Source organism: Scyliorhinus canicula, chromosome 2, assembly GCF_902713615.1.
Source record: "Scyliorhinus canicula chromosome 2, sScyCan1.1, whole genome shotgun sequence".
NCBI lineage: Eukaryota > Metazoa > Chordata > Chondrichthyes > Carcharhiniformes > Scyliorhinidae > Scyliorhinus > Scyliorhinus canicula.
The window spans coordinates 87669977-87688096 of NC_052147.1; the positions used below are offsets into that span (position 1 = coordinate 87669977).

Below are 18120 nucleotides of genomic sequence, written 5' to 3' on the forward strand. Positions count from 1 at the left end.
TGGGCCACATATGTTTGACCACCTGTCTGTGCCATGAGACTGCAGGCCAGCCCTCTGATCTCCTGCCTCCTCTTCTTTCACTTATGGCTGCAGTTTGCTTCTGAACATTGCACTCCGGAGTCACTTCCTGCCTCCTGGCAATCACAGCATCACTAACTCACTGCCAGCCCAACACAGATGTAACATGGGGTTGGGAGATGGAAACAATTCTGGACCCCGGATTGAAAATCAAGTCCTCTGGCTTTATTGCACAATGACCCTACTGGAAGTGGCCATGTATGGTCAGAGGTTGTGGAGAGAACTGGACATGACGGCCAAACTTTGCAGCTGTCGAATGGCTGACCATCATTCTCTTGATTTAAAATATTTTTATTTGGCATTTTGCATATATACAGGAAAATATCAGAAGACCGAAAATCCACATGAAGAGAAATCACTAGGCCCAACCTCCCCGATACCAACACCACACCACACCCTGCCTTCCTAACTTTTCCCCCTTATCTCCCCCCTACCCTCCAACACCCCCACCCATCCCACTGACCCCTCAATCCAACTTTAAGAAATCAATGAACAGTTTTCACCTACGGGTGAACCCCTCCAAACCGCAAGCCCCTCTTCCGACCCCAGCAAAGCGAACTTGACCTTCTCCAAACGCAGGGAATCTCCAGGTCACTCATCCAGCCTTCGGTGCTCCATGTCCCACCAGCACAACAAGACCCGTCTCTGGGCTATCAGGGAGGCAAAAGTCAATGCATCGGCCTCTCTCCCCACCTGGACTCCTGGATCTTCCAACACACCGAATATCGCCACCTCCGGATTCGGGGCCATCCCCACACCCAGAATCTCGGACATCTCGATTTCCCTCAACCTCAGACATGCCCAGAACCTGTGGATATGATTCACGGGGCCCCCGCCCCACATTGCCCATAGCTATCCCCCACTGCTGAAAAGAACCGACTCATCCTCACAACCGTCACGTGGGCCCTATGTGCCTCCTTAAACTGGATGAGGCTTAACTTCCCACAGCTCGAGGATGCATCCACTCTCCTCAGGGCCTCTTTCCACGTCTCAGCCCCATGTCCCCACCCAACTCCTCCTTCCATATACACTTAATCTCCTCCACTGGAGCGCCCTCCCTTTCCATCGACTCACTGTAGATATCCAACACCCTCCCCAATATCAACCTCCAACAACAACTTGACTTGCAACAGCGGAGGCAGCGGCCCGGGAAGGACGGCTTCTCTTTCCTCACAAAATACCTCACCTGCAGGTATCTGAAACCATTCAATTTGGCCAACTTATACAATTCCTCCAGACCTGCAAATTTCCCCCATGAACAAGTCCCTAAAGTACTCTATCCCCACCTCCTGCCAGCCCTGGAATCTCGCATCCAGTCTCGCCAGCACAAACCTGTGATTATCACATATCGGCGCCCACAACGACATGCCCTCTAACCCGAAATGCTGCCTGCATTGGCTCCATACCCATAACGCCGAAACCACTGGGCCACAGAGTACAGGTCCGGCGAGAATGGAATGCCAACGACAATACCCTCAGACTCGAAATTAATCAAACTAGGCTGTGTCAGGCACCCAATTCCCCGCTAACTGGATTCCTAGATACCGAAAATGTGCCCCCACCACCTGGAATGGCAACTCCCCTACCCTCCTCTCCTGCCCTCTAGCATTGATTGAGAATAATCCACTCTTCCCTGTGTTCAATTTATCCCCTGAGAACCGGTCAAATTCCCTCAGGATCTCCACCTGCCTCATCCCCCAGTGTAGCCCAAAGTATCCCAAACTTATTCGTCCTGACACTGAGCGTCCTGTACAGCAGCCGAACCCACTCCAAAACCCCAAGCCAGACCTGAACCAATCCGGCACCTCCAACAATTATGCCCACTCCACCTGATCGAATGCCTTCTCCACATCCATTGCCACCACTATGCCTACCTGCTGCCTCTCTGCGGGCTTCATAATAACACTGAGCATTCTACACGCATTCGCCGACAACTGCCGCCCCTTCACAAATCCCGTCTGGTCTTCCCTTATCACCCCCGGCACACAATCCTCTTTCTGTGACGCTAACAACTTTGCATCAGTATTAAGCAGTATTGGGCGGTACGACCCACACTGCTGCAAGTCCTTAACTTTCTTCAAAATCACTGAAATGGACGCCTGTGACAATGTGAGGGGAGCTACCCCTAACCTCTTGCCTCATTGTACATCCTCACTAGCAGAGGCCCCGACTCCGCAACAAACTTCTTGTAAAACCCCACTGGGAATCTGTCCGGCCCTGGGGCCTTCCCTGCCTGCATCGCACCATCCATCACCTCCCTCAGCCCTATCTGCGGCCCGACCCCTGCACCCTCTCCTCCTCCACCCTATCCAGAAACCGTCTCATCCCCTCCTTCCCGGGCAGATGCCTCAAATTTCCCATTTATCCCTCTGGGTCGGACACCACCCTGCCCCTCTCAAACTCACCCTACCATTCTCCCTTACTGCTGCCTGCTTCCGCAGCTAGTGGGCCAGCATCCTACTTGCCTTTTCACTGTACTCGCAGATCCCCTCTCTGGCCTCCGCAATTGCCCTACTGCTTTGCCTGTGGATACCAACCCCAACTCCATCTGGAGCCTCTGCCTCCTCTGACTCCACCGAGCACTTCCGATCCACCCTGGGAATCTCATCCACCAGCCTTGCTCTCTCCTCTCGTTCCACCCTCTCCCTATGCGCCCAGATCAAAATACATTTGCCCCTAACTACTGCCTTAAGTGCCTCCCACAGCGTGGAGGCCGTAATCTCCCCCGTGTCATTCAGCACCACATAACCCCGGATGGCGGCCCTCACCCTCTCGCACACCCCCTCATCCGCCAACAACTCCACACTCAACCCCCACTGTGGCCGCTGGGCCTCCCGCTGCTCCAACTGCAAAATCCACCCAGCGTGGTCGCTGAATACTCCGATTTGGCCACCCCCACCATCAGCGCATTATCCATCACAAAGAAACTGATCTGCGAGTACACCCGGTGTACATGTTAGAAATATCCAAACTCCTTGGTCCTTAGCCTTCCAAACCACTACGGGTCCACCTCCCGCTTACGATCCATGAACCCCCTCAGTTCCTTAGCCACCACCGACACCTTCGATGACTTAGGACTTGACCAGTACATCCTCGGATCCAGAACCCGGGATCTTCCCGCCTCATAAAGGCCATGTTGTCCCAATTTGGGCATCCTCTCCAGCTTCCCACTGACGATCTCATATCTACCCCCCAGATCAGCCACAATGTTCCCCACCTCAAACGGTGGGGAACCAGCGTAACCCCCCCCCATCCTTATGTCCAACCACGAGGGGAGCACTAGCCCCACCCATCTCTTCCTCAGCCTCATCTGGTTTCCCAAATTCAGGGGCGTCTCCTGAAAAAAACACAATGTCAGGTTAGCTCACTGGGCTAAATCGCTGGCTTTTGAAGCAGACCAAGCAGGCCAGCAGCACGGTTCGATTCCTGTACCAGCCTCCCCGGACAGGCGCCGGAATGTGGCGACTAGGGGCTTTTCACAGTAACTTCATTGAAGCCTACCCGTGACAATAAGCGATTTTCATTTCATTTCATTTCAAACTCCTCAAGTGCGCAAGAGCATGCAACCAACCGTTTAACCGGCCCATTCAACCCTCGCATATGCCAAGTGACCAACCTGGTCGGGGAGAGGGGTGGGGGCACCCCACCCATCTCCCCTGCCGATCAGCCATATCCCTTTTAAAGCCAGCATGCCCCCCTCCGCCACACACTCTTCCAGGCCTGCCCAAAGATGTCCGCTGCCATCTCATCCTTCCCAACGGCACCACACCAACCACACCCATGTCAGCAACCCTTTTCCCCTCCCCCAACCAAAGAACCAACCCATTCCCCCCTCCCTGACACCCTCCTCCTGATAACCCCCCACTCCACCCCACTCCCATTAACCAGCCCAGCAAGCTAGCATGGTGGCCTCTGACTACCCCTCACCCTCCCAGTCCACCCCTCCCCACAACCTTCTGAACATCCAATAAAGAAAAACAAAAGGTACATTCACCATCAGCACTCTCCCATCATCGCCTGCCTCAATCCACCCACCCACACTTTACACAGAACTCCCCTCCAAGGTTCAATGTCCTCACACACCTCCCACTGCATGGTCTCTCATAAAGACCATCGCATCCTCTGGCAAGTCAAAATAAAACTCTTGCTTTTGGTGTGTCACCCACAAGTGGGCAGGGGACAAAATCCCAAACTTCACCCACTTCTTGTAGAGGGCGGCCTTTATCCAGTTATAACCCGGCCCTCCGCTTGGCCAGTTCCGCACCCAGGTCCTGGTAAATCCGCAGCTCACGCCCCGCCCAGGTACACTTCTTTGTCTGTCTCGCCCACTTCAGGATCTTCTCCTTATCCAAGAACCGATGCAGCCTCATCACCATCGCCCTCAGCAGCTCTTCCACCTGCGGCCTCCTCCTCAACGCCCTGTGCGCTCGATTCACCTCGAGTGGCCAGCCAAAGGCACCCTTCCCCAGCAGCTTCGCCAATATGCTTGCCACATACTTTTTTTAAAAAAAATTTTGAGTACCCAATTCATTTTTTACAGTTAAGGGCCAATTTAGCGTGGCCTCCACCTACCCTCCACATCTTTGGGTTGTGGGGGCGAAACCCACGCAAACACGGGGAGAATGTGCAAACTCCACACGGACAGTGACCCAGAGCCGGGATCGAACCTGGGAGCTTGGCGCATGAGACAGCAGTGCTAACCACTGAGCCACCGTGCTGCCCTTGCTCGCCACATACTTGGAGGACTCTGCAAATTTCATGCCTTCGGGCATCCCCACAATCTGCCGATTCTGCCTTAAGCTTCTACCTCAGCCTCTTCTGGCTGTTCAACGCCATCCCCATCTCCGCCTCCAGTGAGGACAATAGATCCTTATGCTCTGTGTTGTTCCTCGTGTCTTAATAAAGCTCGTAGTCTCAAATGTGGAGAAGATGCTTTATTGTGAATTCGTTCTCTCTTCAGAGCTTTACCTACGGCTACCTCAAGTGCTACTAGCTGGTGTGTCTGTGCCCTGCTACGAGTTCTGCCTTCTGTGAAGTGTGTCCTCACTTCCTGTCCCGGTCTATTTATATGGCTCTCCCGTGCTCCCTCTAGTGTTTGCTCAGTTGTATTGCATCTAGTTAACTTGTGATCACCACATCCCCCTTTTTCTCTTTACATATTTTCTGTACATCGTTAAAGAAAATTGTACATCCTGTCCTGATGTATTTATAGCTCTCCCTCTAGTGTTTGCTCAGTTGTATTGCATCTAGTTTTTTTTTTATAAATTTAGATTACCCAATTATTTTTTCCAATTAAGGGGGAATTTAGCGAGGCCAATCCACCTACTCTGCACATTTTTGGGTTGTGGGGGCGAAACCCACGCAGACACGGGGAGAATGTGCAAACTCCACACAGACAGTGACCCAGAGCCGGGATCGAACCTGGGACCTCAGCGCCGTGAGGCGGTTATGCTAACCACTTGGCCACCGTGCTGCCCTTTATTGCATCTAGTTAACTTGTGATCACCACATGCTCCACCACCAACTCCTCCACCTTTTGGATTGTCAGGCCCTGAGCCTCCTGCCTCTGCTCCACCCTCACAATCGCTGCCCTCAGCGGCTCCACCATCTTGGCCAAATCCTCTGAGACCTCCTTCCTCTGCTGCTGAAATTTGCCATTAAGGAAATCCACTAGCTGCTCCATGGACCACTGGGAGGGCAGCGCTGCCCCCTCGCTCTCCACCATCGTCTCCTGTGTCGCTCCACGAAAAGCTTCTTGCTGCAGCTGCTCCCTCTTCCTCGTGACACTCCTTGTCCGATGATCCATACACCAGCCCCACCAGAGGAGTATTACAATCCCTGGGTACTCATGCACCTTTTGCCCTCAAACACCACACAATTTGGGTGGGGAAGGACCAAAAAAAATCACCGGAAATTCCTAACCAACATTCTCTGTTTATTCTAATGCACTGAATAATAGCTGGCCATTGGAGAGTGCCCATGAAGTGGGAAGTACAGGACGGGAGGGAGGGAAGTGGGGTAACAAGAAAGATATAAATTGAGAAGGAACCTAGCCACACTAATCATACAATCCCTGCAGTGCAGAAGGAGGTCATTCAGCCCATCGAGTCTGTACCGACCCTCTGAATCAGCACCCCACTCAGTCTCAATCCCGGACCCTATCCATGTAACTCCACCGAGGGACAATTTAGCATAGCAAATCCATCTACCCTGCACACATGGATTCATGTTGCACTCCAGAGACCTGTTCCAGGGATTCAGCAGTTTTCATTTTCTAGTTTGTGGTCTTTGAGAATATATCAATCTAATTGGCTGCTAACCCTGCCTGATGATGTCACTGTGCCTGGGCACTTCCCCGTAACACATTCAAATAGACTTTGCCATGGGCGCGATTCTCCGACCCCCACGGCGGGTGGGAGAATCGCGGGAGTGCCGGGCGATTCCCGGCACGCCGCCCTGGCACACGCACGCGATTCTCCCACCCCCCCAAAACGGCGTGCCGTGTTTTACGACAGGCCATTTGGAGAATCGCCGCGCGCCGTTTCTAACGGTCGAGCGGCGATTCTCCGGCCCGGATGGGCCGAGCGGCCTGCCCAATCTGACCGGTTAACGCCGGCGCCAACCATGCCTGGTCGCTGCCGGCGTGAACAGCGCGCGAACACTGCATGTGCAGCCTGTTTGGGGGTGGGGGGGGGGGGGGGGGGTGGGGGGGGGTGGGGGGGGGGGGGGGGATCGAGCACCAGGGGGTGCTCAGTGGGGGTCTGGCCCGCGATCGGTGCTCACCGATTGGCGTCTCTAAAAGACGCACTCTTTTTCCTCCACCGCCCCGCAAGATCACTCTGACATGTGTTGCGGGGCGCTCGCGGGGAGGACGGCAACCGCGCATGCACGGGTGATGTCATTTAAGCGCGCCGGCTGCATCATTTACGCGGCGCCGCTTTGACGCGGGCGCCAAGGCCCGGCACGCGAAATTAACACGCCGACGCTCCTAGCCCCCTGGGGGTGGGAGAATAGGGGGCAAGGAGCGGCCTCCGACGCCGGAGTGAAACACTCCGGTTTTCACTCCGGCGTCGGCACTTTGTCTCCAGTTGGGAGAATTTCGCCCCAGATCTCTATGGGCAGCTTTCCTCATGGTCAGTGGTGAACACTGCTGCTTCTCTGCAAACTCTAAAATTCAGCCCTTTTATCTGCTCTTCATCACATTGCTGTTTGAGGAGGTTACCTGTGTGCATAAAGGTTATTTACATTACTACATAAATTACACTTCGAATGGAATCTATTGACCGAAATGCTGAGGTTGTGGAAAGTGCTATAGAAATGCAGGTTCATTCTTTCCTCCTGTGACAGCAATGCACCAACAGTATCACAAAGTCATTGCAGCACAGAAGGAGGTCATTTGGCCCATCAAATCCATGCCAGATGTATGCTCATTTGTCGCATAATAAGGAACCTCTTCAGCTCTTGGTTCTTGAAATTCATTCAATAATTATTTTATTTGACATCTTCCAACATGCAAGTTACAGGTTGTTTCTCCATATGGCCTTCTGACGGGCTTTACTTTTTCAATTTGTTGAGAAGCATTTGGCAGTTTTTGTTTCTCTGCCAACATCTCCTCAACATCCCCCTGCTGTAGCCCTCAATCTTTTAAAAGGATCTGGTTCGGTTGACCAGTTTTACCCGTGTCACTAGTTAATCTCCTCAAGGAAGCAAACTCCACACGGACAGTGACCCGGGGCCAGGATCAAACTCAGGTCCTCAGACTCAGGTCCTCGACGCTGTGAGGCAGCAGTGCTAACTGCGACATCCCACACCAGTGGCTGCACTCTGTACTGCACTGGGAGTGTAAGTTTTGATATGTGCTCAACTCCTTGGACTAGGAGTTGGCAGTCACGTTACATTTGTAGAAGACTTTGGTTGGGCCACATTTGGAATACTGCGTACAGTTCTGGTCACCACATTACCAGAAGGATGTGGATGCTTTAGAGAGGATGCAGAGGAGGTTCACCAGGATCTTCCCTGGTATGGAGGGCGCCAGCTATGAAGAGAGGTTGAGTAGATTAGGATTATTTTCATTGGAAAGACGGAGGTTGAGGGGGGACCTCATTGAGGTCTACAAAATCATGAGAGGTATAGACAAGGTGGATAGCAAGAAGCTTTTTCCCCAGAGTGGGGGACTCAATTACTAGGGCTCATGAGTTCAAGGTGAGAGGGGAAAAGTTTAAGGGAGATATGCGTGGAAGGTTTGTTACGCTGAGGGTGGTGGGTGTCTGGAACACATTGCCGGTGGAGGTGGTAGAGGCGGGCACGATAGCGTCATTTAAGATGTATCTAGACAGATACATGAATGGGCAGGGAGCAGAGGGATACAGATCCTTAGAAATAGGCGACAGTTTTAGATAGAGGATCTGGATCGGTGAAGGCTTGGAGGGCCAAAGGGCCTGAGTTCCTGTGCTGTAATTTTTCTTTGTTCTTTGTTCTAGGAGTTGAACCCATAATCTTCTGAAACAGAGCTCAGAGAGTTAACCACTGAATTATGACTGACGATAGCGAATGAACATCCAAGCATACAAATTAGGAACAGGACTAAGTCCATTCGGCAATTCGAGCCTGCTCAGTCATTTGATAAGAGGAGCATGTTTAGGCTTACCCTTGGCCATTCTCCCTCGAGTCAGAGGGTTCAGGGTTTGAACCTCAATCCGGACAGTCCCGATGAGTGGAGATCAGAGCTCTAGAGTTTATTTGGAGGCTGACATCCAGAGGAATACTTGCATCTGCTGTATGTGAGTGCCTCCCAAACATGACAATGTTGAATGAACATTGGAAGTTCAGAATTCTTCCCATTAGATCAGACTAACTCTTGCTATGGGCTACTATAAAGATCATACTAACCCTTGCCATGGGCTAATATAAAGATCAGACTAACTCTTGCCATGGGCTAATATAAAGATCAGAAAACTCTTGCCATGGGCTAATAGAACATAGAACAGTACAGGCCCTTCGGCCCACAATGTTGTGCCGAACATTTATCCTAATCTAAGATCAACCTAACCTACACCCCTTCAATGTACTACTGTCCATGTGCCTGTCCAAGAGTCGCTTAAATGTCCCTAATGACTTTGACTCCACCACCTCCGTTGGCAGTGCATTCCACACACCCACCACTCTCTGTAAAGAACCGACCTCCGACATGTCCCCTATACCTTCCTCCAATCACCTTAAAATTATGCCCCCTTGTGACAGCCATTTCCACCCTGGGGAAAAGTCTCTGGCTATCCACTCTATCCATGCCTCTCATCACCTTGTACACCTCTATCAAGTCACCTCTCTTCCTTCTTTGCTCCAGTGAGAAAAGCCCTAGCTCCCTCAACCTTTCTTCATAATACATGCCCCCCAGTCCAGGCAGCGTCCTGGTAAATCTCCTCTGCACCCTCACCAAAGCATCCACATCCTTCCTATAATGAGGCGACCAGAACTGGAAACAATATTCCAAGTGTGGTCGAACTAGGATTTTATAAAGCTGCAGCAAAGCCTTGCGGCTCTTAAATGCAATCCCCCTGTTAATGAAAGCTAACACACCATACGCCTTCTTAACAATCCTATCAAACTGGGTGGCAACTTTAAGGGATCTATGTACGTGGACCCCAAGATCCCTCTGTTCCTCCACACTTCCAAGAATCCTAATGTAGAGATCAGACAAACTCTTGCTAATATAATGATCAGACTAACTCTTGCCATGGGCTCATATAAAGATCAGACTAACCCTTTCCATGGACTCATATAAAGATCAGACTAACCCTTTCCATGGGCTAATATATAGATTAGTGTAACCCTTGACATGCATTGATAGAAACATGGTTCCATCCAAGGATGGTGGATTCACGTTGTGATCTGTTAATGGGAATCCTCCCACTACTGAACTCTGCTCTCCAAGCGGAGAACAGGAAGATGTGAAAACAAGCACTCACACCCACTCGATTTACAGCAGGAGTGGTCTGCTTACCTTGTGATATTTCTCTCCTTGAGGATAGCTTCTGTGTCAGGAGGTAGCGGAGGAGGATAAGGCACATCTTTATTGTACTGGGAGATCTGGCCACAAAGAATGATGTGACTGTTCTGATTCATCTGGGTTTAAGAGATTATACATGGTAATAATCAGCCAACTTCGAAACAGTAATATATTTAGAACATAGAACATAGAACAGTACAGCACAGAACAGGCCCTTCAGCCCTCGGTGTTGTGCCGAGCAATGATCACCCTACTCAAACCCACGTATCCACCGTATAACCCGTAACCCAACAACCCCCCCCCCCCAACCTTACTTTTTAGGACACTACGGGCAATTTACAGGGCATTATTTTTGTTAACCAAAGGTATTAATAGCATGGGGCACATTAACATAGAAACATAGAACATACAGTGCAGAAGGAGGCCATTCGGCCCATCGAATCTGCACTGACCCACTTAAGCCCTCACTTCCACCCTATCCCCGTAACCCAATAATTACCCCTCCTAAACTTTTTAGGACACTAAGGGCAATTTATCATGGCCAAACCACCTAGCCTGCACATCTTTGGACTGTGGGAGGAAACCGGAGCACCTGGAGAAAACCCACGCAGACACGGGGAGAACATGCAGACTCCGCACAGACAGTGATCCAGCGGGGAATCGAACCTGGGACACTGGAGCTGTGAAGCCACAGTGCTATTCACTTGTGCTACCGTGCTGCCCCATTACGGTGGATAAATGGCAGATCAGCCATAATCTAATCGATTGGCAGAACAGGCTTGAGGGGTTAAATGGCCTCATTCTGCCCCAATGTTAAACTTACAGAATGAAAATGAGACTGAAAGGGTTAAATTGTGAGAACCTGTTTTGTATTCCCTTGACTTTAGATGGTCGGGGCAAGATATCATCAAGATTTCTATTTACCCTATCAAATCCTTTTAAAGAGAAGCTATTTCTTCGGGGGAGAATCCAGAACATGGGCGTACTGTCTTAAACTTAAGAACTGGGCAGTTTTGGTCTGAAATCAGGAAGTACTTTCTCCAAAGGATAGTGGAAATCTGGAGAGATTGAGGAAGATATGAGATGTTCGCTCTAGTGTCTCTCCTAGTGATTCAGTGTCAATTTTGGGTAACACTCTCTGAAATGCCCGTACCAGCCTCCCCGGACAGGCGCCGGAATGTGGCGACTAGGGGCTTTTCACAGTAACTTCATTGAAGCCTACTCGTGACAATAAGCCATTTTCATTTTCATTTCATTTTCAGATGTTTCACCATATCAAGTAGTGGCAACTGGTGGGGTTTTCGATTGTTGTAAAAATCCATCAGGTTCTTAACTTGATTTAATGTTGTCCTTATCTGGGTCTGACCTCCATGTGACACCAGGCCCACAGCGATGTGGTTGACTTTGAAATGCCCTTGGGCATTTAGGGATGGTCAACAAGGCAGAGGGGCTGAATGGCCTACACGCGTTCAACATGGCGTACAGTTCAATCACAATCAGGTGTCTATAAAGACTAGCAATGGGAAGAGACGTTGTCTAGACGCTGAGGAGCTGCACAAATTAGCATTGCCTCCACAGAGCCGAGTCTGTGTGTGTGTTAGTTTACAGATCAGTAAACGTTCCGACCCCTGACCACCTCCGCTGCCTGCTGGGAATAATAACTGAGCTACCTTCTCACGTGTGAATGGGGAAAAAGCAGCGAGGAGATGGTATAGAGTTCAGATAATTTAGGGGGAGGAGGGTGACGCAGTGGTTAGCACTGCTGCCACACAGCACCGAGGACCCGGGTTCGATCTCGGCCCCAGGTCACTGACCTTGTGGAGTTCGCACATTCTCCCCGTGTCTGCGTGGGTCTCACCCCCACAACCCAAAAAGATGTGCAGGGTAGGTGGATTGGCCACGCTAAATTGCCCCTTAATTGGATAAAAAGAATTGGGTACTCTAAATTTAAAAAAAGATTTTAAAAAGAGTTCAGATGGTTCAATCATGCTTCAATGCTTCATGTTTACACATGAATCATGATCTGTTGAGTTGCTGCTGTCACAGTTTTTCAAGAGGTACATGAGCCCACTGGCATGGCCGGCTTCTCAACCAGCAGCAGCAAACCAATATACCCTGGAAGGAAGAGGTCTTGGATGATTTGGTTGGCAGCAAAGAAGGGAAAGTAATCTGATATCCATAACTGGAGAAGGAGAAATAAAGATTGGGTGTAGTGATTGAGGAAAAAACCTTAAGTTATTGCCTGTTCCTCACTGCATTCCCTCAATCTTCAAAATCCTTACCTGGCCTATGACAGTGTTGCTGGTATCCCCGCCAACGTTGTCAAAGTAGGCGTCCACTCCAGCGGGACAGTATTCCCGCAGCTTCTCCACAATGTTATCCTGTTTATAGTTGATGGCTGCATCAAAACCCATCTCGCAGACCAAAACCTGACACTTCTCCTCTGTTCCACAGATCCCAACTACTCTTGAGCATCCTTCGAGACGTCCAATCTGGGAATACAGTCACGATGTTAAACCTTTTACCAACTTAGAACCTAGAACAGTACAGCACAGAACAGGCCCTTCGGCCCTCAATGTTGTGCCGAGCAATGATCACCCTGCTCAAACCCACGTATCCACCCTATACCCGTAACCCAACAACCCCCCCCCTTAACCTTACTTCTTATTAGGACACAAAGGGCAATTTAGCATGGCCAATCCACCTAACCCGCACATCTTTGGACTGTGGGAGGAAACCGGAGCACCCGGAGGAAACCCACGCACACACGGGGAGAACGTGCAGACTCCACAGATAGTGACCCAGTCAGGAATCGAACCTGGGACCCTGGAGCTGTGAAGCATTTATGCTAACCACCATGCTACCGTGCTGCCCTTCTGGCCTGCTGCTTTCGAATGCACTTGGATATCAAAAGAAAATCAAGATTCCCAAACGCAGGATCCAATTGCAAAATCCCATCGCACACATATGACGTTCCAAATATACATCTGTGTCACTGTGAGACAAATACTAACATTTTCATTTCTATACAAACATATGAGTTAGGAGCAAGAGTAAGCCACTCGGCCTATCGAGCTTGCTCTGCCATTCTGATTGTAACCTCAACCCCACATTCCCACACAGATTTTGGGGAAAATTTTATATAATTGATTGATGGACAAGTTGCGGCAACCAAACAATATTGAAATCCCAGAAGAAGAATCCGGGAAGAAAGAGTGCGAGCAATGGTCCGCTGGCAAACTCTAGTTGGGTGGGATGTGGTGTGGGAGGAAAGATGGCGAGTGCAAGCTCACCGGGTGGGGCTGTGCCCATTACAGTGGACACGTTGGTCAAATTGATGGCGGTTTGGTTTGAGCAGCAGTTCGCCAAACATTTTGATAGGAATAAAAAGGGGGCCTCGCTCAAGGAGTTTGGTGGATGAATCACTTGCCCTGATAAAGGAAGCCTTGGGAAAGATGTCGACGGCGGTGTGGGAGCAGGGAGAGGCGCTAAGGGGGTGGAGGAGGCATTGTCGCAGCACAGCGACCAGTTCACCTTGAGGGGTGAGGAGCTGCGGAAGGTGGTGGAGAGCAACAAAGGGCAGGGGAACATGCCATGAAGGCAGAACCTGAGGATCATGGGTTTGCCCGAGGGGTTGAAGGGCTGGAAGCTGACAGAGTACTTTGCGGAGATGTTCTCTGGGTTGTTGGGGGAGGAGGAGGACCCCTCCCTCTATGAGCCATTTGAGGGTGAAGGACCAGGTGAGGCTTCAGAAGGCTGGGTGAGTCAGGTGTTTCACTCGGGCTTTGATAGTAGGGCCTGGGCAGGGGGTGGGTAGTGATATTGGTGGTAAGACAGTGAGGTTTCAGATGGAGAAGGTGGTGGCTGACTAGGGGGGCAGGTACGTTATAGTAATGGGTTCTTTGGTGGGGAGGTTAGTGGTGTAGGTTACTGTTTACACACCAAATCGTGATGACTTAGGGTGTATGAAGATGTTAGCTGCCATACCGAATTTGGATACTCATCAGTTAATACTGGGGGGAACTTGAATACATTGCTGAATCTGAAGGTGGTTAGATCTAAACCACGTTGACTGATCCCCTCGGGAGAGGGGGAGTGGGGAGGGGCGGCAGCGGCAAAGGTGTTGGCTGCATTTCTGGAGAAGATGTAGGGGGGGGTGTGTGTGAAGGTTTCTGCATCTGTGAGACAGGGAATATTCGTTGATTTTGCCAGTACACAATGTGCATTCAAGGATCGACTCTTCTATAATGGGGAAAGCATTGTTGGTTTGGGGGGGGAATACTCGGCGATTGTTATCTCGGACCATGCTCCACATTGGGTGGATGTGGACCTGGAGAGGTGACCAGTATAGAGAGCAGTGTGGAGGTTGGATGTGGGACTGCTGGCAGATCCGAACTTTTGTGCAAAGATGGGAAAGGTGAGTGAGGAGCATGAGGAGTTTAATAGGAACAGGGAGACGTTCGGTGGTGGCCATGGAGTGAGCGGTCGGACATTTTGGTGGCTCCTGCTCAAGGCAGTATATTCTGCTCTTTTCCCTGCCCGAAGGGCAAAGTATTTGATGGCAAGAGATGCAGGATTGCCTGGGGATGGTTTTACTCCCCTGGTGTGGCTGGTGGATGGATCTACAAACTAGGAGTGGGGCGAGAAGAGCTGCTGGTTAATGAGAGTCTTTGTGATGCGCCACAGGATAAGATTGCAGAGGCCAAGGGAGCTGCCCTGCCCGCCCAGTGGTCAACGCAGCAGCTAATGGAGTTCCTAAATGCAAATTTCTGTCAGCAGAAGATGTAGGCCCTGGAAGACCTGGCCAAAGTGGTGAACTGATTAAGTCGGGGATTGAGAGAGTGGCGCAGAGGCTGGAGTCCCAGTGTCGGGCGATCAAGAAAGTGGAGGAGGTGATGGGGGAATATGAGGAGCAGTTGGCCTCGTTGGTGGCCGAGGTGGGGGTGATGCGGGAGTCCAAAAAGAGGCTAAAGGAGAAGGTGGAGGATCTGGAGAATCGCTCCAGCAGACAAAATCTGAGGATCATGGGAATGCCCGAAGACATCGAAGGTACGAAAGCAGGCATGTAGGTGGCAAAAAATGTTGGAGCAGCTGATGGGGGAGGGGGCCTTTGACCGGCCCCTGGAGGTCGACCGAGTGCAGAGGGCTTTGATGCAGAGGCCACAAGCAGGCGAGCCGCCAAGGGCGATGGTGGTGCGGCTGCACCGTTTCCTAGACAAGAAGATTCTTCGGTGGACGAGGCAGACAAAGAAGTGCACCTGGGAGGGGAACAAGTTGCGGGTGTACCAGGACCTGGGCGCAGGGAGTTTAACAGGGTCAAGGCTGCCCTCTTTAAGAAGGGAGTGAAGTTTGGGGTGCTATACCCAGCCCGTTCTTGTTGACGTTCCAGAAACGTGAGTGCTATTTTGACACGCCAGAGGAGGCGATGGAGTTCATGAGGGACAATGAACTGGGAGCCCAATGGTGGTGTCGGCCTTAAGGGTGTAGGGCCAGTGGAGGCAGCATTTGGGACTGGAACCCTGAGACACTGTCTCTGTGGAGTTTGCACATTCTCCCCGTATCTGCGTCGGTTTTATCCCCACAATTCTCTGTCTGTATAAAGAGTCACAGGGACTCAAAACATTATCTCTGTTTCTCTCTCCACAGATTCTGCTCGACCTTCTGAGTTTAACTAGCATTTTCTGTTTTTGTTCCAACCGAACAGCCTCACTCATGATCCGCTAGAGGATGACTCAAAGCCTATTGGATGGACAACTGGGGCCTTGACAGCATCCCAGGAACAGAATTTTAAAAAGCAATATAATGACGGCTGAGTCAGTGAATGGGAATATAAAATTGAAATGAAAATATTCATGGGACCAGGGGAAAGAGCAGGCGAATAGGACTAATTGGATAGCTATATTGTAAGATGTGTTAAAGTCCTCCATATGTGCTGTGAGATGCTACATCCTGAATTTTACCATCAGGAAGATTTACTGGTGTCAGTTCCCAGACCACTTGGGCAGGAGGCTGAGCACAAACGCATTTTGTTGTTTGTGTGCAATGGGTGGTTGGCACGTCCGGGAGCAGGTCAATGACTGGCTGCGCTTGGATTAAAGGTATCTCCAAAAGAGGCATCTGGAGGAAGAGGAAGCAAAGGATTAAATACAGCGACTGCAGTGAGAGGCAGAGTGGTGCCCCAGCTTAATGATACCTCCCTGGAAGCGCCCCTTCAGATGGCAAGGGGAAGTCAGCAGCCGCTTTTCCTACTCGATAGGAGGAAGATAGTGGTAAGTCTCAACAAGATCGTTTTGATTGAGTTTGCAGACAAGATCAGCAGTCACAGTGTGGTCGCACGGGAATAGTTGCAGTACTTGCACACGGCTCAGTGATCTGGTGAGATCTGCTAAGTTTGCAGCCCTATATGGCACAAAAGGCAGCAATGAAACATGACGATAGGGTGATGATACAGACATTGGACATGAGCAGCCACCAGTGTGAATAGTGAGTGTTCAGTGGCCTCACAGCAAAGATGCCGGTCAGTTAGCACAAACCGCTGCATTAGCAATGCTAAAGGTCTCTGAGCAGCAGTGGCACAATGATGGACCTGCAAACTGGTACGAAGACCAGTGACAATGCATGTGTTTGCAGGAGAGGCAGATTCACAATGCTAGGGAACGGAGACAGGCTGGAGCATCGTTTCCATTGCTGAGGAGGCATGGAACTCGAAGGACTTTCAGCAGGGCAGCATGTCACTGAGAGTAGTGAACTCGCCAACATTGAGGGCATTTAAAAGTTTATTGGATAAGCATATGGATGATAATGGCATAGTGTAGGTTAAATGGCCTTTAGTTTTTGACTTCCCATGTCGGTGCAACATCGTGGGCCGAAGGGCCTGTACTGCGCTGTATCGTTCTATGTTCTATGTAGTAAAGAGGATGTGGTGGTCACGGAGAGCGAGTAACAACATGGCAGGGTCCATTGAACCTTATGATATACACTACCAATGGGGCACCAACAGGCAGTGATTTTTTTAATAATAAATTTAGAGTACCCAATTTTATTTTCCATTTAGGGACAATTTAGCGTTGGCCAATCCACCTACCGTGCACAGTTTTGTAGGGGTGAGATCCACACAGACACAGGGAGAATGAGCAACAGCCAGTGATGACCGGATGGTGCTCCAGATAATGGACAGGCAGGAAGAGTTGGGAGAACGCGTCACCACTCTTGGGCGCGATCCAACGGCCATGCTGCGCCTGAGAAGCAGCACATCGCGGTGCAGCGTGGTCGATAAAAGCCGGGGTCTACCCGGCTCGCAATGCTTAGTGAGATCTAACGCAATCTCACGAGATTTTGTAATGTAAATCCCGCCAATTATGGGAAGGATCACTTTTTGCCAAATCTGCATATTAGAGTGAGACAGCTAATCTCACTCCAATGTCCAGATTCCCGAGGCTTTGGTATTCAACTCCTACGCCTAAGAGACCTCGGGTGAGCGCCGTTCAGAACTGGTCCATACAAATGGGGATCAGACTCGTGGGGGTCTCCCAGAGGGGATCGGAGGCCACCAGCTGCATTCCTTTTGGGCAGGGTGGTGCCCTAGCACTTCTGGTGCCACCTGTGCACCTTGGCAGTGCCAACTGGGTGACAGCCTGGTGCTGCCAAGGTGCCCAGGTGTCATTACCAGCTGGCATGGACAGTGCCAGGTTGGCACTGTCATGCTGGCATTTTTGTGTGCACACGATCTGGCCGGGCGCGCCCTGCATGGGTGTTGGGTGAGGGCCTATGATCCCTCCCATGGTGCATTCAGGCTGGGGGTGGGTGTATCGGGGATTGTTTTGGGGGCCTTGCAGATCGAGATGCCATGTAAATATGCTGTCTCAATCTCTCGCTACACTGGGGAGTTCCGCCGAGCAGAGCTCCCCGGTGTACAAAACGGGGCTATGTCCTGCCTTGACCTCGGGTTCCCCACTGAGGCCCCTTATACAACGTGAGTCCTGTGTTTCTCGGCGCTGCGAGTGTCAGGGACTTTGTTCGCATTTAGTTGAATCAGG

The 18120-nt window shown here is 50.8% G+C and overlaps 1 protein-coding gene across 5 annotated transcripts in view; it reads right to left on the minus strand.

Annotated features, from left to right (window-relative positions):
- Positions 1-18120, minus strand: part of ptgr2 (prostaglandin reductase 2) — a 96456-nt gene that overhangs the window by 22526 nt on the left and 55810 nt on the right. For 4 of the 5 annotated variants that reach the window (XM_038782207.1, XM_038782190.1, XM_038782218.1 and 1 more), the window contains 2 exons: positions 12367-12576; positions 10079-10200 (listed from right to left, as the gene is read on the minus strand). In XM_038782207.1, coding sequence (XP_038638135.1) covers positions 10079-10200; positions 12367-12576 — 332 coding nt within the window. The remainder of the gene's footprint in view (positions 1-10078; positions 10201-12366; positions 12577-18120) is intronic. The other variant, XM_038782227.1, reaches the window with a different exon arrangement.